The sequence below is a fragment of the Myxocyprinus asiaticus genome, chromosome 41 (assembly GCF_019703515.2).
Source record: "Myxocyprinus asiaticus isolate MX2 ecotype Aquarium Trade chromosome 41, UBuf_Myxa_2, whole genome shotgun sequence".
NCBI classification, from domain to species: Eukaryota; Metazoa; Chordata; class Actinopteri; order Cypriniformes; family Catostomidae; genus Myxocyprinus; species Myxocyprinus asiaticus.
Genome location: NC_059384.1, coordinates 26,394,798 through 26,416,512, shown reverse-complemented (window position 1 = coordinate 26,416,512; position 21,715 = coordinate 26,394,798). Strand labels below are relative to the sequence as shown.

General features: G+C 36.4%; 2 protein-coding genes across 2 annotated transcripts in view; one reads left to right on the top strand and one right to left on the bottom strand.

Moving 5' to 3' along the window:
- The first annotated feature begins 2,533 nt into the window (after positions 1-2,533).
- On the top strand, positions 2,534-10,687 carry napga (N-ethylmaleimide-sensitive factor attachment protein, gamma a). The gene is made up of 11 exons (XM_051681953.1): positions 2,534-2,682; positions 3,584-3,651; positions 3,757-3,841; positions 3,991-4,008; positions 4,104-4,134; positions 4,669-4,778; positions 4,961-5,027; positions 6,281-6,351; positions 6,446-6,524; positions 6,625-6,834; positions 9,632-10,687. The coding sequence occupies exons 1-11, from the start codon at positions 2,630-2,632 to the stop codon at positions 9,773-9,775; spliced, it is 936 nt and encodes a 311-aa protein (XP_051537913.1). The 5' UTR covers positions 2,534-2,629; the 3' UTR covers positions 9,776-10,687.
- A 364-nt stretch (positions 10,688-11,051) lies between these two features.
- Positions 11,052-21,715, bottom strand: part of LOC127431508 (piezo-type mechanosensitive ion channel component 2-like) — a 167,758-nt gene continuing 157,094 nt past the window's right edge. The window contains exons 41-53 of the mRNA XM_051681948.1: positions 20,861-21,110; positions 20,585-20,717; positions 20,046-20,193; positions 19,688-19,902; positions 19,008-19,166; positions 17,830-17,977; positions 17,402-17,590; positions 16,493-16,585; positions 15,157-15,326; positions 14,908-15,024; positions 14,734-14,813; positions 14,387-14,600; positions 11,052-11,948 (exon numbers count right to left, since the gene is read on the bottom strand). Coding sequence (XP_051537908.1) covers positions 11,696-11,948; positions 14,387-14,600; positions 14,734-14,813; positions 14,908-15,024; positions 15,157-15,326; positions 16,493-16,585; positions 17,402-17,590; positions 17,830-17,977; positions 19,008-19,166; positions 19,688-19,902; positions 20,046-20,193; positions 20,585-20,717; positions 20,861-21,110 — 2,169 coding nt within the window. The 3' untranslated portion in view covers positions 11,052-11,695. The remainder of the gene's footprint in view (positions 11,949-14,386; positions 14,601-14,733; positions 14,814-14,907; positions 15,025-15,156; positions 15,327-16,492; positions 16,586-17,401; positions 17,591-17,829; positions 17,978-19,007; positions 19,167-19,687; positions 19,903-20,045; positions 20,194-20,584; positions 20,718-20,860; positions 21,111-21,715) is intronic.

Genomic DNA, 21,715 nt, shown 5'->3' with positions numbered 1-21,715 from the left:
TGGTTTTCAAGCAGCAGTCCTAAACAAAAATCGTACACCAGTGGCGCAGGTTTGGTTTGAAAGTTGGCAGGAACATACAGCAAGGATAATATTCAAAATGTCGGTATTAAGAAAATGTGAGAAAGTTGGTCTGGTAATATAGGTAACATAACATTATTCCTCATTCTCATTGCTTATTTATCTGGCACACCATATTAAAAATTAGCCTTTTTGACATAGGATGTTTTTTACTACAGGAAAAAATGTTTACATGAAAATTATGCTTGTTTAAATGTACAAATTTCAAGGATTGGACGTAAAATACCATTGGAAATCCGCCCGTGTAATCTCCAGAATGTTTTTTTTTTTTTTTTTTTTTAAATCTTACGACTGTGATTGGTGCATCCTGAACAGCGCTGAGAAAAGTAACAGGTCCCATGTGACAACACCGTTTATGCTGCCTCAAAAGAGGTAGGGCAATCATTTACACATTTCTAATTATACTAAGGATATTTATTAGTTGTTCAAATGAAAATACAAATATATTATAAAGTTAAAGTATTTTCTGTGTGGTAAAATTGCCCAAATGTTGGTTGGGACATTTTTGATTTCTTGAAATTTTTGATTTCTGAAAGAATGTCCATATCATCCCTACCTAAAACTATGCCTATGATTAACACTGTTAATATATCAAATAGTTCATGGAAGAATGTTGTACGATCCGTTTTTCTATAATTCTTAGTCAAATTGATTTGAAGAAACCCAATCAAGTTCTTCAGTGGCAAAATTAACTCACTTTGATCATTACTTAAGTACAAACAAAATCTCACTAAATTTGTAAGGTTTACTTCGGGATATGTATTTTACCATGCATTCCTTTTATTATTCACAGGCTTTGTATGCAACTGGTATAAGATTAGTTGCCTTGTAATATCTTATTGTAACATACCTGTCTATACATAAAACCTTATTCACAGCAGCACCATCTTTGATTTCTGAAGGGAATGACAACGAGACTGTCTTTAATGTTTTCAGTAGACTGAATAAACTCCAGACAACATGAGTTGCTGAAAATTAGATGTGATCTAGGAGCTTTTCCGGAGCTTTATACAGTACACATCCTCGTTTTCATTCCTGACAAAAATCAAATGTGGCCCTTTTGGACGTTATTCTACTTACGTTACATCCGTAGAAACAGAATAAGTCAATGCGCTCTAATATACGGGGAATAAGCAGATGGAATGGCACAGTCCTAATGTGGGCGGATTCAGAGATTGTTTAGCTCGAGACGAAGCACTTGTGTAAAAATGTATGGGAGAAATTGGAACACCCAATATGGCGGGTGTAGAAAAGGAAGTCCCGCCTTACAGGTAAAAGAGGCAATCACCGTTTAGATATGGACATCACCTGTCAGTGAAGCTGGAGCAGTCTGACAAATAATGTTTTAGGGTGATCTGGGTAAAAAATAAATAAAATAAAAAGCACAGTTTATGATACCATTATTTTCAGATTTTACTACTGATTTGAAATATGTTATGCAATTGTAATTTTGACCAACCATTTTGGAGATTTCAGTCTTACCCCATTCAAGTAGACTGAGCTGTACTTTTTTTACTAGAAAATAGCTGCCTGGCAGTGTCTAAAGATGGCTGCCGAGTGGACTGACTTGCCTTGAAAAGTACTTTGCTTGTTTGTTTGTAGCTGTGTCAACCAACGTTGTCTCTAGTTGGTTAGTTCCAAGCGGGTCTAAATAATAACTGTTGTATTTTTTATTATTATTATTTTCTTTTTTTGTGTGTTCTTTCAAACCAATTGGCAAATGAAGTTTCTCAGTGTCATTATTCAGATGTATAATATATTGTTCAGACCGCTACTGCAACAACACGGCAGAGTCACAAGGTATCTATTACTTTTCTCAGTGCTGGTAAGAATGGACCAATCACATTCGTTAGTGATTACTTGAAAATGATTTTATAAATTATCATTTTAAAGCGAGTTAATAGAAAAATTATACGTTTTAGTGTAAAAATGTCTCCAGTGAGACGAAAATAACCCTGACGTTTGAATGTGACTCAATGGAGGGTTCGACTTTTCAAGGCACCATGCGCCCCCGTGAGGAAAATATCAACATTGGACACGTTCAGAGATGATTTTATTATAGAGAAAACAACATCCGCGCTTTAACCATAGGCGAGAGCGTAACGGTCAACTAGCGTGTTACGACAACAAGTCAGCGTTTGTGGATACCATATAAACTAATGGTGAAAACCGTAAACTGACACCTACCTGTCGCAAAAATTTCCGCGTCCTCTTATAAAACAGCAATTTTATCATAGTAAAGTCAACACGAAATTTATTTCAAATGGATTATTCAGCGTAATAAACAATCTCCTGCATAAACATCTATTCAAAAAGAACGGCGTCTTTTTCCTCGTCAGTTTACCCCCAATAGAATGTATTTTGCTATTTTATGTAAAGCTTGAAGGCTCTATTGTTAGAAGGGCTCTGGTTACGTTCACAAACGACGTACTAACCCGGAAGTACAGTATCGTCATCATCATCAAGTGACAGTCGACGGAGCAGCGTTTGAGAAGCAACAACCAGAGGCATTTATATTAATCGTTCATGTTTAAAAAGCTGATTTAAAACCATGGCACAGAAAATCAATGAAGCTCACGAGCACATCGCCAAGGCTGAAAAGTAGTAAGTAATGCTACAAGCTACTTGAATATGTAGCCTCCTCAATGGGGTTTACTTCAAATTTCAGTTTATTTTAACAGCAAAAAAAACGTTCTTTACACAAATATCAGGTAATACACACATTCATATACTTTCATTATCGACATGTGGTTTTAAAACAAACAAACAAAAATATATATTCCTTGTTTTCCATGTTTACAATGCTCTAGCATTAGTCATACTCAAATGGCGGACCGCGGTCCGTGTCCGGACCCAGCGAAGGGTCAATACGGACTGAACAGCACCAAACTTAACGATATCGAAGTCAGTAAATACATTTCAGACAGCTTTCAAAAATGATCGACTATGTGCCGTTTCCCAAGTGCAGCGCAGCCTCTCTCTGTGTCTAGCCGGGGCCGTGTCCTATCCAATCGCGCGTGTTTATGCAAATTAGTTTCGTGACGTATTCTGCGTCCTATCCAATCGCGTGCATCGGGCCGTAGCAGAAAAATACAGTGAGCAGCAATATAGATACTGGCATCTTTCGCTAAAACACGTATGAAGCAAAGTGAACTTCATGTTCAGCAAAACCAGGGCCCAAATGTCATAATCCTTGCCTAATTTTGAAGAGACTGTTTTGTCTTTATGATTTAGAAGTACTATTGCTGCCAACTTGTAAATTATAAAAACTATTTCATAAAACTGATTAAGCATTTCTTATGTCATTTCATAGCTACAGTATACTGACTACTGACACCATGTAAGTTATTGTCTTTACTGGGAAGGAAATGTAGAGACCGGACTTCTTGGAACTTTAACGTTAATGGCAACATCAGGGGTATTCAATTAAAGTAGCAAGAATGCCTATGTATGGAAAAAAAAAAAAAAAAAAGGGAACTAACTGATGATATTTTGCACAATTAAGTTTAAAGACAAGCTTTATGAAGTGGAAGCCGGATTATGACAGTGCTGCATCAGAATATGCTAAAGCAGGTGAGGATCACTCCTAAAAACAGCCTCTTTATATTCAAAGCATACAACATAAACAGACTGGTTAAGTGTTATGATTGATTGATTTATAATCTCTCTTGTCTCCAGCTGTTGCCTTCAAAAACGCCAAACAATTGGAGCAGGCGAAAGATGCATATTTGCAGGAGGCCGAAGCGCACACCAATAACAGAACGTATCCTTTTCTCATTGTTAAATCTATACTTCTTCAGTCACATATTGATGACATCATCTTGTTTTGCTTGTCAAACATCAGCCTCCATTATTTTAGTCTGAAAATGAGACTGCATCATTGCTTTTCTTTGTCCTTGACTCATTGTCTAGTCTTTTCCATGCTGCCAAGTGAGTATATGCATTTGTTATTTCAGAGATCTAGTTTTAAAATGCTATTGGCTATGAATGTGCTGCTTATTGTAAACCTTTGTTTTTATATGCAGGGCCCTCGAGCAAGCAGGCATGATGCTGAAAGTGAGTGCTTGCTGGAATGCTACTTTTTATATACTTGTGAATGGTTTTTGTATGTTTTCCTCACATAAAGATGTTTGACTTTACCAGGGAAAGAATTGGGCAAAATGCTGTGTCTGAATTATTTATAATAAAGCTCGAAATCAAAATCGGGGAGGACAAATGTAATCATCCACATGATTTATATGAGCTTTCACCCTCTTTCTGTAATTTTTTTTATTTTGTTTTATTTATTTTTTATCCCTGCTCTTAAAAATTCACCCTAAAATGTAAATTCTGTTATCATTTACTCACCCTCATGTCATTACAAGCCTGTTCTTTCTTCTTCTTCTTTTTTCCCTGAAACACTAAAGCAGATGTTAGGCAGAATATCTATTATCTCAGAATATCTGCTCTTTTTCATACAATGAAAGTGGATGGGATTGGGTCTGTCAAGCTTCAAAAATGCCATAAAACTAGTCCATATGACTGATGCATTATATATTTCAGTTTTTCTGAAGCTAGATGATAGCTTTGTGTATTTTTGCCTCTTTACAGGATATGCAGAGACTACCTGAGGGAGTGCAGTACATAGAGAAAGCCAGTATGATGTATGTTGAAAACGGCACACCAGACACTGCAGCCATGGCCCTCGACAGAGCAGGAAAGTACGTGCTTGAAACGTCTATCTACAATCTGCCGATATGACAGAGCTCATTATTTGTTACCCCGTATTCTATAAACAAAATGTTAGGAGTCATTTTGGCAAGAAGGCACCTGTTAATCTTGTTCAGCACAAATTAGGCTGTGCCTAACATACAAAACTTGACAAATGTTCTCTCATTTGCAGGTTGATAGAACCACTGGATTTATCTAAAGCTGTTCACTTGTACCAGCAAGCTGCATCTGTGTTTGAGGTGAGCTGATGTTTAAATCTACAGCTAATGTGTTGCATCTAGGACGTAGTAGTTCCATCAAAAATTTATTTTGAACTTACATGGTCATTTGACCAAATATATCTTAACTTTTAAGCTCGGATTGGGCCAGTCTAGAAAAAAATAATTATCAAAATATAATAACTACAGTCTTGACAAACACAAAATAGGTATTGTTTTAAAGCTTAGAAGCTGTTCTTTACAATGCATATAGGCATAATGACTAAAACTGTGCTTTGAAATAGACAAATCAGAAGTTTTCCGCTTTGATCATTTATTAATAATTTTGCACTTTACGTATTATTTTAATTGGTAAAAACATAAAACTGATCAAATAGCCATATGTCATATGTCATTGGAAAGCTCTCAGAGAGTAGAATACTACCAGTCTATTTGTTTTACTCACGGACAAAAATATAGCGAGTAATAGCTAAGTATATGTCTTTGTCATACATGTTACATGTAACTTCATGAACATAAAATATCATATACTATTACTTAAAGGAGGGGATTCCCATTAAAAAGAGTCTACACACAACATAATCGAATGCATAGATCATTAGATAATCCACATAAAGCACAATGTGCACAAAGCATATAATGTGCTATCTGGCTAAAAACACGTTAGCTTTTCTGGATCAGATGACTTTATCGGAAATGATGTAGTGCGTTGTCCATCCTCATGGAACGCTAAACCAATCGTATGAGGATTCAGATCACTGCAACCAGAGGTGGAAATCATCCAAATATGGGCAGAGATGAGCATTCACTCTAATTACATATGGCCACCAATAGATGGCGCCAAGTACATTACACAGACTCAATGATGGCTCAAATGACACAGAATGTAACTGTTTGAGATCTCATTACTCATGCCTGCATGCTTTTGAGAGAGAGCATACCTTTAGTCATTGTTGTATTTGACAGGTTACATGATTGGGAACTACTTTATTTACACCCTAAGAAATATAATGTCAAATCAGAAAAATAAGGAAAAAAGTTCATTTTTAATTTTATTTTTTGTTTTTTTGTTTTTTGTGATTTTCAGTAGTTTCTTAGGTTGAGAGTCATAATCTATATCATAATAATTTTTTTTTTTTTTTTTTTAGAGTTATAAGCCTTTAATTTTGGGCATGCCACTGAAACAGGAAATCTTAAAAAACACCTTCAAAGCTTAAAGGGTTAAATCTGATCAGACCAGCAATTTGAAATTTGTTACATTTTTCTTTTCTCAGAATGAGGATCGACTACGGCAAGCGGTGGAACTTGTGGGCAAAGTGTCAAGACTTCTTGTTCGACAGCGGAAGTAATTATTGCTTATTACTTATTTTTCAATTTTGTCTCAATATCTGTATTTCTCTGGTTAATCGATGCTTTCCTCACGTCTTTACTGATTTCAGGTTTGACGAAGCAGCAGTATCACTTCAAAAGGAGAAGAGCATGTATAAAGAAATAGAAAATTATCCGACTTGTTTTAAGGTGTGTCACAGTATCGGCGATAATTTAAAATATTGAGCTTTATAGCATTCACAATTACAGATGTGTTGCCGCAAGTAACTACGTTGTCTTTTTCCTCCAGAAAACAATCGCACAAGTGCTGGTCCATCTACACAGAGGAGACTATGTGGCGGCAGAGAAGTGTGTGCGAGAGAGCTACAGTATCCCAGGCTTCAGTGGAAGTGAAGACTGTGTTGCGATGGAGCAGCTTCTGCAGGGTTACGATGAGCAGGATGAAGATCTGGTGTATCGTGTGTGTAATTCACCACTGCTAAAGTATATGGACAATGATGTAAGTCTTCCATTATATGTGACACTTTCCACAAATGGGTGTCCTGTTATTTTGTTTTTTAAAGCAATACAGGCACAAACACAATGTACTTTGTGGTGAGAACTATTAGATATGTTAGATAAACTATTATCTAACATAAAATTACAACTTGGTCTTATAGAATCATGTTTCTGTACCTACAGTTGAAGTCAGAAGTTTATGTACACTTACGTTGAAGTCATTAAAACTCATTTTTTAACCACTCCACAGATTTCATATTAGCAAACTATAGTTTTGGCAAAAAGGCAAAATGGCTTAAGGATAACAAAGTCAAGGTATTGGAGTGTCCATCACAAAGCCCTGACCTCTATCCGATTGAAAATTTGTGGGCAGAACTGAAAAAGCATGTGCGAGTAAGGAGACCTACAAACCTGACTCAGTTACACCAGTTCTGTCTGCAGGAATGGGACAAAATTCCAGCAACTTATTGTGAGAAGCTTGTGGAAGGCTATCCACACGTTTGACCCAAGTTAAACAATTTAAAGGCAATGCTACCAAATACTAACAAAGTGTATGTAAACTTCTGACCCACTGGGAATGTGATGAAAGAAATAAAAGCTGAAATAAATAATTCTCTCTACTATTATTCTGACATTTCACATTCTTAAAATAAAGTAGTGATCCTAACTGACCTAAGACAGGGAATGTTTTCTACGATTAAATGTCAGGAATTGAGAAAAACTGAGTTTAAATGTATTTGGCTAAGGTGTATGTAAACTTCTGACTTCAACTGTACATGTTTGAAAATAGATTTTTACATGGCTTGTTGTACATATCGCAACATTTTCCTTGTGAAATGAACACTACAGGCGCTACAACAACAATGACTTTTCTTTGCTTTTCACAAATCACAAGTAAAATGACAAATTATCAGTTTATAAACACTTACTTTTCACCCTGTTCTCACACAATGCTATCTTATGATGTCTAATGACTTGATGAGGTGATGCGTTTTAATATTTGCATTACATAACAATCTACATTTAAAAGCTTGTTCAAGTTCACACTTGAGACAAAGGACCAGGGTACTAATCCAGCAGAGCTTGTGAGTCGACAGCTAGCCAAAAGTGTTATAGAAGCACCACAAAATTATGTGGTCACATTTGCTTTTTATGACACTGTTGGTTAGGTTTAGGGCAGGGAGGTTTGTTTTGTTGATGTAAAACTCGATAGAGCATTAACCTTAACCTCAGTTGTTTTGGAGAACATTTAACTCTCTTTTAGCACCACACAGTGTACATTTCACCTCAAAACTGCCACAATACAAACAAGATAACACATAATATAAACCTCGTTTGAGATGCCAAACGCCTTGCCTCTGTCCTTACGTTTTCTTTTTTCAGCCGGTATGGGTCACTTAACCTTAAATATAGAAACAGATTGCAGGGTATTGTTAAAGTGTGCAGTAAAAACTGCAGGCACGTCCTTGAATAACCTGACTCATCTGTACAAGGTCAGGGTTTTAAAGAAGGCCCAGTCAATTTTGGATGATTCTAGCCACCCCCTGTCCAAGGAGTTTAAGTTGCTTCCATCTGGCCACAGATATAATCCGCCAACATGTAGGACAAAAAGACTTAAGGACTCATTTCTTCCAGCTACCATTGGCATTTTAAATAATTCAATGCTCTGTCCACACTGCCGTTTTCAAATGTTTTCCAAAAGTTGCTTGGTCACACTGAAACGTGCGAAAACACTTAAATTCCCTCACTGCGCATGCGGACGCAAAACGTAAGTGCGGCCCTGCATTTCCTTGTACGGTATGAAATGCGATTGTCCTTTTGTTCCGCCGCCAGACAGCAATTCTGAGTAAACTTCCCGTCACCTTTGAATGAATGCAATTTGAAGGTTGTGCAAAGTAACATTTATCTTTAACAATGCTATCAAAGTGAATATCAGGCACAACAACGCTGCTACAACATGGTTAGCCATGGGCTAAATTGTTTTGGGTTGCATGGATCACATGACTGCATCACATGACAACAAATACGTCATCTCTGTTTTCCCTGGCCACTACAACGTGAAGACAGCGTTTTCAAATTTATCCACTTGGGAGAGTATTTTTGAAAAGCTCAGATTTCGCTAGATAAAAATGCCGTCTCAGTGTAGACGGAAGGCCAGAACATAACGAAATGAATGCTTTTTCAGACAAAAACGTATTACTGTGGATGTAGCCCAAATGGCTGTACATTTACTGTTCAATCCTGTTATAAGAAATAATGAAATATTTTTCTTTAATTAAAGGAAATATAATTCAACTAAACCCTACTGAATGATTGATTAATTTAAGATAAATCTGTAACCCTGTTACTTTAAACTCTGTTAGCCATTCTGGCATTTTTGTATCTTTATGTTTAAAATTATTCATTCATGGAAAGTGTCATTTGTTTTGCTTTTTGCCTAAGCTGGTTTAGTTAGACTATATCTTTTTTCAGGGTTTCAGTTAGTCCATCTAACCTTTTCTCTGTCTCCTGTGCTTTTGACTCACCCTTTTAAGAAAATGTCAGGTATGACATTACAAACAAAACCATTTCTGTAATGCTGTGATGCAGACCTACAGTCCCCTCAGTACCTTTGCTTGTTGTCCATCCCTCAGTATTTATAGGGACGAAATTCCCCAATTTAGACCCCCACCACCACTTTCCAGATTTGAAATTAGAATTGAACACTTTTTGCTACTGTACCTTTAATACTACAAAATGACCTCTGTTATGATGGGTTACCTCTGCATCGTACTGTGTTTCTCTTACCTGTTCTTCAGTATGCAAAGCTCGCCATCAGCCTGAGAGTGCCTGGAGGAGGGAAGAAGAAACCTGCTGCTGTGGCCAGTGGAGATGCTGGTGTGACTGCTGAAGCCGCTAAGCCAGAGGAAGAGGAGGATGAGTATGCTGGAGGACTCTGTTAAACATCTGATCCTGGACACTTACAGGAGGACAGATTCAGTAGCTCAGAGCTGCTAAACCAAATACTTTGCATCTTAAACATTTTCAGTATCTAATGCCTGTGACTCCTTCATGAAGGTGTTAGCATGATTCTGTTGTATGCTGATGATCTTGAAATATTATATACCTGGACTGGAGATATTTGTGTTTTAAGATGTTTTCTAAACCATTAAGGAGAGAAAATGTCAAACTGAGAAGAAAAAACAAAACGATGCTTTACAGCATCCATATAGAGGTCTCACAACATAGAAGCAACACTTTTATGCAACTAAATGATTATTTATTTGGGTTTTCCTATAAACTCATTTATTAACTTTCTAGAGCATTTTCAGGCAAACACAAATCTGAGATTGTTCAGTTGATACTGGTGATATGTTCGTGCACTAAATAAAATTACCTTAAATGTTGAATGGGACCTTTTATGGTTGAATCAAAAAGCGGAGTCTTATTATATACAGTTAAATTAGGGCTGATGTATATAGTGCTGAATACTACAGAAGTTATCATTATAATTACAAGTATATATGATGGTAATTTCTTTACATCTATATGCTGGAAATTGAAAAACAGTGCCTGCTTTATCCTAAAAAAGGGATTGTATTTGCATTGTGTTTGTAATTTCAATATTATTTAGACTCATTCACAGTAATTTTATTTAACAACTGATTCTTTCCTATATTGTAATTCTTCTCATATAAATTCTACTAAATGTCAGTGAAAGAAATAAAAAAAAAAAAATAAGCAGGACTTCTCACACAAATGCATGAAATGCCTTAATATTGTCTGAATAATTAAATACATGTTATGAATGGAGACTCGAAAATATGATTGTGAATGCATGGGCTGCAAATACTATTAAAGACTGAATAAAATGAGTAATTTTTGCTTTTGTAACTGAATTTTATGCTGACGATGGTATGCACTAAATATTTTGGATATACAAATACTTTTATATCAAAAATAGTATGGATATGAAAATGAACTGTTGTGGATGACTTTGGATGCATTTCTAAACATTTACTTTCATTGTAAGTGACTCGCTGTAACCCAGATTTTTTTTTTGTTTTTTTTTTTTTAAGAAAAGGAGGGGCACGTCAAAATTAATTTTTGTGGTATTCAATATTATCCCACAAATGCTGTTGATTGAGATTAACTTGGATTGAACCTGGAATATTCCTTTTAAAAACCATTTATGTAATGTTCAATGGAAGGGTACACACAATGATCAAAGACAGCAGGTTTCCAAAATGTGCTTTATGCTCATGATGTTGATCCACAATTACATCACATAGCCCTCAACACAGAGCATTGACTTAACAGTAAAGATTTGCTCTGTTGAGCTGCTCTCTTACGCGTGAGCGAGAGGCAACTTTAAATGTCCTGATACGAGTATAGTCTTTTCCTGAGAACTCCTTAGTCCTCAGCTAAAAATCAGTATAGATTAGATCATAATTCCATTTTTAATGTTATATAGTCTTGGAGAACCCAAGCACTGGGTCCAGTTTTCTCTAAAGAAAAAGTGGCTAGTGTCTTTCAGTCACTGCCTTTGTTCAAGTTTACAGCCAGCTACCAGGACAGTATAATTGCACAACGCACGATTAACAAATCTCCCATTTGAGCCTCCCAGCATCAGTTGCATCTTCCTGGCAGCTTCTCAAAATCTAAACAACCTCCGATTCAGGTAAGAACAGGATACTTTGATACTGTACAACAGCTAGTTCTCCTGTAGGTCACATTGTAGTAGGCAGTAGATCGTCTTGCAAGGAGGTTGTCACAGTCTTGAAAGAGCACTAATTTCATAGACACTCCCTCCTGGAAGCACTGCTTGAGGAGCATCCTTCCTATGGATCTCTTTTCCTGGTTTTCCAACCATCTCAAGAGGCTCATTTGGTCTTTTCCCTTGTCCATTTGATCATGGTCTCTGGAGAACGGTAAAGGAAGATCAGTTTGGCATACAGGTCTTCCTCAAGCTCCAGCTCGCCCGTCTCCCGCACGAGGAAGATGTCGGTGCAGAGTTTGAGGATGCGGTCCACGCAAGGAAGCTCTTCGAACATGATGGAGTGCGAGATGCCGCTGAAGAACTCGCGGACAAATTTCCCGATTACCAAAACCACAGATGCATACAGGCCCATTATACTGCAAAAAAACAACAACAAAAAAAAACAACAAGGTGTAAAATGTATATTTCTACAACCACTCTTGTGGTACAGTCTGGTAAACCATTTTGGATACTTGATGTTTAGTATTAAACATGTAGACTACTTGCTAGATTGGTTCTCCTGGGGTAAGTTGAGATAGTGTTGGGAATGCCTAGTAGCAACCAAGAGTAAAATATTTTCAAAAGGAACACTAATCTCACCCAGGGTAACTAAAAAATAAACCCATTTCATAACATAAAATGACATAACATTAAAGGAACTTAAAACATAACTATAACCCCCAGTAACTTTTAAATGTTAATTAATAACACCCCCAAACAGTCCCCAAAACCTGCAAAGACGTACCTCAATAATTATGCAATGACAACAGCCAATAGAAAGTCCTCAAGCATAAACAACAACAGACTTTAAAGTATAATCCTGGAAAGGACTATAATTCAATGTAGTTTTAGCATCTGGTATTAATTTAAATAGCTAAACGTGCTATTTTGCCCTTTGCACTAAGAAAAGTGAAAATATGCAGACGTCTAATCGGTCCATCTAACCACTGATCTACGAAAGCCCCGGAACATGAATAAAACAAGCAAGAAATGAATGAAAATGGATGAGGGCACGCTGGCTAGTTGTCACTGTAATACTGTGTTGTTTTAGACACGTGTTGAACCATAAGGAGATGTTCCGTTTGTCATGTAAGTAGTTATAACTTGCATGATATGACTTATATGATAGTCATAGAATGACCATTTACTGTTTGCACAATGTTATCAAGCTTATAGATTAAAATAACGATGTTTTAAAACCTATGTCGGTTAAATGTTATTCTTCTTTCAAGAGGGAAATTTGTCTTAATCCACAGTAAGACAAGATTGATATCAAAGATCAGTCATAAAGTCAGCAGCATTAGACAAAGTAGGATAATTAACAAATCTTGCTTTTTATCCTATTATTGGGGATGAGGAAATAACTTTAACCCTTACCTCTTCAAGTCAGACAATGTCGAATATAATATGCTGCTTTAAAAACTGTATAAAACACAGGGCATATTGTGCTTATGTAACATTGAATGAATGCAGACACAAACAATAAAAGACTGTCAAACGATTTAATAGACACATTAAAAAAGAGGGACCATGAGCATGCAGTTGAACCAACAGTGTTCAAGAAGTATCTGAAACCGAAGACAGCTGCCTCATCATGTGAACTGTGAATATAATGACAAATGTATGCCAGTCTCTCTCTCTGTGCCACTGGCATGAAAGTAGATTTGAATCTCTTCTGTTAGCTTACATCAACATTTGAACTATGTATGTAGATAAATAACTAGTCAGTCACCGTGATTTTTTGAAAGCTGATCTGGTATAAATTGGCCATATTGACTGTGTAATGTCGTTGTGATGATGTCACAACCAACCCAGTTTGCTAACCCACCACCCTGCGTACAGTCGAACGTGAGCCTGTCAAAGTATACTCCACATAACTGTGCGCATACACAGGCGTGTGCGTGCTACGACTGCTATGAGACACTTGACTTTCTCTTCAGGAGTTTAAACCCATAAAAATGTCTTTATATTCCTTCAGACTCGAGTTCTACAAATGCAGGTAACTCCAGACCTCCTCACACATGCGCTCTTGACTTGCACATCTAATGTTGTCATTTTTACCTTCATCTCCTGATGTTTAGCAGCGATTATATCTTCTAGCGCTTCTTTGTGACAGTAACGGCTCAAATGTGAGTGTTGTCACCTTGTGGACCCACTAATTAGTGCAAATAACTCACATGCGCATTCTGCTTGTTCAAAGACGCCCCGTTAGAAAAATCAGGCTGTGCGCGTTCAGTGCTCACGCACTGCTGATGATGAGATTTGCATCACGCTCAGCGTTCTTGTCTGACCAAAGTATACTTTTTAATGCTGATCAATCCCCAATAACAGGAAAAAATTGGATCGATTAATTTTCGCTTACTTTTGTTGAGGCAAGCCACATATTTTGGGCTTGTTTTTCCAATTCAGATCACTTGTTTCTATCGCGAGATCTGGCAACTCAACTGGTATTTAACCCACCCTTAGCACAGAGTACTGTCATTTTAAAAAGAACTTTATTAACCGTTCTTTTATTGCATTTTAACTGGTTACCATTTGGAAAGGAGGCTGCGGAACGCCGGAGCCGGAACAAAAAAATATTTTATACCTGGTTAAAATATGGTTAATGTTCGTAAGGGATGGATACCGCTATTGCGAGGGAACCTAAAATAATTGTGATAATAATTATTTTAGAAAAAAGAAAAAAATCCCTCCCTGTCCACAAATTTGGTAGTTCTCCACCTACAGTGCCAAAATTAGCACAAAAATCAGTCTAAAACAGAAAATGATTAGTTAGTAACATGATTAGTTTTGGATAGTAAAAGTTGTCACTTACCCGTAACCTGCCAGGAAGCTCAGACTGGGAGGACTGACTTTATCACTAAAGACGTAAAGCTGCAGTCCGGCTTCTCTCTTCTTCTCTAACTTTGCCACTGATCTCATCTGGACCTTCCCTGCCGATGGCTGGTCCACAATCCACCACTCCTGGATCTCCTTACTGCCATTATGAGACCTCTCCAAGTCCAGCAGAATGCTCTTATAGCCATCCACTGTAGTGCAGGACAGAGTTTCACTTTTAACATGTTCAATATTTGTTTTGTCTGATGCAACTCGATTAATAGTTCTTCATTTATGAAGGTTTAAGGTGATATTATAAGCAATATTGTCTAGATTCAACATTACCTCTATAAAGCTGATCTATTGGTTTGGCATTTGAGTCACTTGGTGCTCGAATGAAGCAGGGAAATACTTTCTCTATTACCCTGTGAATGGGAAAGTAGTCAAAGACAATAACTATGTAGTCATCGAAGTATTCAAAATGTATTATTTAAATCATAATTTTCACTATTTACTTACACAGCTTTATTTCTGGTTCCATTGAGCAATGCTATTAGCTCTTGTCTAGTATTCATATCCAGATATGTGACATGTTTGTCCACTGCAAATTCAGCCTTTGCTCCCAGACTCAGATTCCTACAGAAGAGAGAAAAAAGGTTTATGGATAATAACAATTTTTGATAATTTAATGTTTTGATTTCAGTGAATTAAATTGAAATGACCCATGTCCAGGTAGCTGGTAACATGTGCCACATGCCATAACTGTACCTTTGGATGCTCCAGGACATAGTAACAGGAAACTGGTCCTCTTTGCTCAGGACGTCCATTAGATTCTTCCTGCTGGGAGGGCTGATAGTCCACAGAGAGTTTGAACTTCCTTCCAGCTCTGCCACGGTCACATCCTCTGCAGTGTATGCCTCCAGAAATTGCATTGCACTCTGAGGGAGAGAGAGAGATTGTACTATGGTTTACACCACAAAACAACTATAAAGTGAGCTGTCTTGTTCATTAGATGCTCCTACAAATAAACTATGTTGAAATTGGAAGACCCATATGTTAAATATGATAAAGCAATAAGCCATGAGAGGCTTTGGGTTTTTTACAGAAGTAGAATTAAAATTGAATAAAAAATCAAAGAAATTCATATGACTGTTTTTAAGTTTATTTTTTTAATAATGAATTCGATTTTTCAGTGTAACATGAAACATGTTATCATATGCATAACAATTTACTTAATGACTTAATTTAAATATGTAATTGTTAAATATGTAAAGTTAGTGTAATATGTATAGCTAATATGTAAAAGTCATGGCAGGTTGACATTTGAAGTTCAGTTAATTTACTTAAAAATGAAGTAGATTAATTTAACAAAGTAATGCAAACTTAATTTCTTTCAGTTTTACAAACACATAACTTTTTACAGTATTCATAATCAATAATAAATATAATAAAATGTAACAATGTTTAAAATGCCACCTATAGAAATTATTTCATTTATTTCACTATATTTAATACATTTTCATTTTATGGACCATGGTAAAAGAACACTTTATTTCCAGGTTTGCTCTAGTTTGCTCAATGTATTAAACAGTCAATAGATTAAAATTGTGAATTTTAAAATTGTAAAATTGTTCACAAAAATTTGTGGACAAAAAATCTTTTGATGGCTATGTTAATTTAATTTATTATTATTATTATTATTGATAGAGAGATGTTATGTCTATACTGTATGTTAAAAAATTTAATTCTACCTAGGCAAATAGGCATACTTAAAATAATAACATAATTATTTGTCACAAAATGTGTGTAGTGTGACTTGAATTTCTTTGAATTGCAATTCAGTAAATTCCACTTCCTATCATTCCAGTTGAACTTCCTGTGGGGCGTGGCCAATTCAAACTCATGAACTGAATGGGAGTTAATACTGAAATTCTGAATTTTGCACAACTCTGCTGCCTTAACCATGGTAAAAACAGCAGTGACCACAATATAATTCATTTTACAAAAACACAGAAATACTGATACTAGATATGAATATGATTATATCAATACAAGATCAATGCCATAGTACTTATAGTTATATTTATATTGAGAGTGGACTTACAGGAATGTAATTGTATGAATTCATAAACGCCAGGAAATCTGCTTCAGTGATGTCTTTCAGTTGATTCTGCTGTGCACTCATAGTGAAGATGGGCTAAAAAGCAAACAATGAAAAGATTCAGAAACATCTGAACTGAAACACAGATCAATCACACCTTCCTATAACCAGCTCTTAAAGGATACCCATCCACAATTTCAATCATTTACTCACCCTCATGCCATCCCTTTCTGTCTTCTGCTGAACACAAACAAAGATTTTTAGAAGGATATCTCAGCACTGCAGGTCCATACAACGCAAGTAAATGGTGACTAAAACTTTGAGGCTCCAAAAAGCACATAAAGGCAGCATAAGAACAATCCATATAACTCCAGTGGTTAAATCCATGTCTTCAGAAGTGATCCAATCGATTTTGGGTGAGAACAGACCAAAATGTAACTAATGTTTTACTGTATATCTTGCCATTGCAGTTTCTAGGCATGATCATGATTTCAAGCTTGATTACACTTCCTAGTGCTTGATGCATGCGCAGAGCACTTGATGGTGCTGGGAAGGGTAATTGAGCTTGAAATCATGATCGCAAAGAAAACTGCTGATGTCAAGATCTAAAGTGAACAAGAAGTTACATTTTGGTTTGTTTTCATGCTAAATCGATTGGATCACTTCTGAAGACATGGATTAAACCACTGGAGTTATATGGATTACGTTTATGCTGCCTTTTTGGAGCTTCAAAGTTTTGGTCACAATTCACTTGCGGTCACTTGAGCTGAAATATTCTTCTAAAAATCTTCATTTGTGTTCAGCAGAAGAAAGAAAGTCATACACATCTGGGATGGCATGAGGGTGAGTAAATGATGAGAGAATTTTCAATTTTGGGTGAACTATCCCTTTAATGGTAAATGTTAATAGTACCTGAAAGCCGCCCAGTGTTATGGTGACTGACACGTCCAGGGGTTTGTTGACGACACCAGCCACTGATTTGACCAGAGACATGAAGAGCAGAGGAAACCAGACGATACAGATGAGAAGCATCACGATCATACCACCCATTCCATACTTCACAACCTTCTTCTTCTTCTGCCCTCGCGGCTGAGGATACCTCTGATGACACATACACAGAACAAATCATATTTTATTACTTCATCAAATTGAACACACCATGCTGTAAGCATTGTTTTCCAAAACAATAACTTCAAAATTTGATTTTGAAATTTTGTAAAACCTTCCAGAATGATGGAACAGGATTGTAGAGATGGAATCCCTGACACTTTTTTTTGACACATTTATATACAATAAATACAGAGCTTTATCAGCATTTCCTTAGAAGAAATTGGTCTCACTTTCTCAGACTCCCTCCAGCACTTGAGCACAAAGATGTGAGCATAGATGTCCTCCACACAGATCCAGCTGGACAGACTGAGAGTCGTGTCTGTCCACACCCAGTCCATCACTGCTCGCAGCTCCGTCAGGAACGGAACCAACCGGAATCTGCAAAATGATTCAACAATGCAAAATTCTGTTGAGTACTTCTGAGAAACCAGAAACAAATAAACTCTGTTAATAACCAATAGGTATTTCGCCATTACCAAAAACAGAAAAAACTTGACATTTTCTGGCATTACATGTGGCGGTGTGCCTAATGCCTCCTTAACCATGGTAAAATCAGTGTAACGCTTTAATAAATGAAGGCAACTGCAATAGGATAAAATATAAATATGTTCAATAAATATGTTTTTAATACGGTAACAATAATGTTCCATTCGTCAACATTAGTTAATGCATTAGGTAATACAACTGTTCATTGTTAGTTCATAGTGCATTAACTAATGTTAACATATACGACTTTTAATTTAAAAACATTTATTATTATTATATGTTAAAATTTACATGAACTAAGATTAATAAATGCTCATTGTTAGTTCATGTTAACTAATGTTATTAAATAATGTTAACAATTGGAACCTTATTGTAAAGTGTTACCATTAATATTAATAATCACAATAAATAATTAATTAGCCTAACTATAGGCTCTTTAGCAACTTTGTGCATTATACAATTCATTTATTGTCAGTTTTTAAAATAAAACGTGGTTAATCCAATCAAGTTTTTAGAGCCAGATGTTCTTTCTGTTTAATAATGACTATTAAAAGCAGTCATTAACAGCCATTATTGTTAGATCAACTAATCTTCAAAATACTTCTGTGGTAAATCTGCAAATAATTATACTAACACAAAGTGTATTTTTTTTTTCTCTAGATGAAGTGGAGCTGTTCCAGTAATCATGGATAATACACATTATCATGACTTAGCCATTTTTGATACACAATGATCTTTGATATTCCTCTCTGAATCACAGAAATGAAAATAAAGGATTTGTGGTCAGTAATTAGTCCTTTTTATGGGAAGTGTGACTTTGATATCTTCTAAAAGCTCTGTGATCATAGCATCAGAGATAAGCTCTTCAGATGTAAAAGTGGTCGGAACAGATTTTAATATGGAGTTTAGCTTAGTTCCTTACCCTTGGAAGAGGAAGAGATTAACGTAATTATAGCTCTTGGTCAGGAAGTTGCCCAGCACACGGGTGGGGTAGCCACAGCGGATCTGATAGGCTGACAGGCCGAAGTAGATGCACTTTACAAAATACCAGAGCTGGGCAACAGTGTTCTGGCTGAAACGCCTTGCAAAGAAAGTAAAATATATATTAGAAAACTTCAAACCTCAAAGAAAGTGATCAGATGCAGTGGGGTCCAAAGTTTTAATACTGACAATGTTTAATCCTTAGTACAAAGGGTCAGATTCCCGACAAGATGCTGTTTGGCACATTCTTGAATTCTGCCTAATGGATCATCAGGAACAAAATGGGACCCACTTTCTATTAGGTGTCTTTAACTACTTTGTATCAAATGTTTTAGTACAATGTACTTATTATGTACATACGTGTTGTTGCATTATACTTACATTTAATGTACCTGCATTTAAACACATATGTAGTTACACTGTTAACTTTACCTCTAACCCTTACACTAAACCCTAACTCTACCCCTAAACCCTACCCCTAACCTCTAAACCTTAAGCAACCCTTCCTCAAATCCCTCACCCCTACACCCCTAACCCAAACTCTAAACCATCCCCAACCCTTACCCTAAAATCCTAACCTCTACTCCATAATTAACATATTGTTGCTGTATTGTGCTATACCTCTCAGTAACTCCAGGCAGAATGAAGAACATCCAAAAGTGAATGCCGAAGACTAGGATGACCTGAAAGATGACCTTTCCCATAACGGTTTTCCTCAGATAGAGTGCACGGTCTACTACCATGGTACCAAACTGGATCAATACCATCACCAGAAATGCCTCAGGTACCTGGTCTTCTGACAGGGAGGAAGTGATGTCAGCAGCAGCAGAGTATTTCTGGATGGAAAGCGCACAAAGACATAAAATGATATTATTATATTTAGGTTCAACACATGATTTTAACTGTTTTTTTATTCAAACAAAATAATGTTGTAATCCGCCATGTGCTTGAGCCACAACAGACTAAAAAAACTACAAACCCCGAAGGCCCAGAATCCGAAGACAATGATGATGAAGTCGACAGTGTCGGCCAGGAACATGAGCACATAAACGTCAGTCACAGCACTGTACTCTGGATGGATCAGGTTGTAGAAGAACTGGCGAATCGGAACGTAGATCTCTAGAATCCTGTAACAATAGAAACGCATGTGATCAAACTATCCAGCATCTGCTGGTAAGTTGTTGAAGTTGGGAACAAGTTTTCAATGTGCTCAAGCACGAATGAGATTTGAGATTTGAGAACTTTGGTTGTGGGGAAGATTTTCAGAGAATATCTATTAAATTTCAGTCTGTTCCTCACACAAAGCCATTATATGGCTTCAGATGACTTGGAATATATTGTACAAGTGATATGGAATACTTTTATGGTACTCTGTGGTGCTTTTTGTTTGTTTGTTTGTTTGGAGTTTCCTCCATTGAGAAAAGCAGCATAGACAGAAGAAAATCATACAGATTTCCAGCAGTAAATGAGATGAATAGAGCAGTTGTTTTGCCTAAGTGGCTTTAAAAGGAATCTTACGTTTTAACAGCATATCGCTTTGCTTTGATGAGCTGTTCTCTCAACTTTTCCAAAATTAGTTCCTTGCGACTTTTCTGTTGAACACTCAGTAAGCTGCCGCCACGACGCACACTTGCCCTGGTGCCCGTACTGCCTGTGGAGAGACATGAACACAGACAGTTGTTAAACATCTATGCATACAAGCAAGAAGGTTAGGATAGACTTGGACCAGTTTTGTTATTGAGTAAGAAACAGAACTTACTTTGCATGTTAGTAAGGTGTAGTGTGGTATTTTACCTGCTTTAGAGTGGCCAGAGCATTGAGAGATGTTGGATCCTGCATTGGAGCTGTGGCGTCTGACAGCAGAGTTTGTGTTCATGTGTTTCCTGGGCAGCCGTATGTGTGGAGACACAGGTGATGCATCATGGACAACTGGACTCTTTTCTGAGCGGGGATGTGCTTTCTCTTCACTGTCTGATTCAACGTTGGCAGAGCTTGCAGTTTTAACACCTGACCTGGGCTGGTCTTCATCCCACAGACCGTGACACTGAGGAGGAAGCAGATAAGTAAGATTACAAAAAATATGTGATGAAAATGATAATTGATAAATACACATGGTTCAATACAGCTACAGGAGCCTGTATTATGTTTGCTTGAGTACATGTTTTCTTTCACATTAAAACTGAATATTCACTGAATAAACCCTGAATATTTGCTTTAAATATTCATTATAATAATATAAAATTTGTATAACTGCAATACACTTGCTGGTATTAAGAAATCCACAATAAGATAAACAGCATTTAGCAAGATATGGGTATGGGATATGAGTTGACAAATCATGAAAAAAAAAAACAAAAAAAAAAACATCAAGATTTTAGTTTAAGATTATATTAATGTATAAGGGGGAGCATTTAGTGTAGATGCTACAGTATATTCTACCGGTATAAATCGCATTTGAGCCTTTTACACTTTACTTAAATAGTCATGTTGTGTGACAAATGATTTTTTACCATTTATATATAATATTTCATGCAGTCACTCATTAAACATGAAGTTATAATAATTGCATATAGTATAATAATTATCAAGGAAATAGAAAAAGAGTAAATGCTTAAATAGTTTTAGTTTTTTAGCATGTCAAACTGGAGG

Bases quoted from the DNA above. Each gene is read 5' to 3' on its own strand.
- napga (XM_051681953.1), top strand. From the start codon at position 2,630: ATGGCACAGAAAATCAATGAAGCTCACGAGCACATCGCCAAGGCTGAA. The intron at 2,683-3,583 runs GTAAGTAATGCT...TGCACAATTAAG, and splicing joins ATCGCCAAGGCTGAAAAGTA to TTTAAAGACAAGCTTTATGA. The intron at 6,525-6,624 runs GTGTGTCACAGT...TTTTTCCTCCAG, and splicing joins ATTATCCGACTTGTTTTAAG to AAAACAATCGCACAAGTGCT.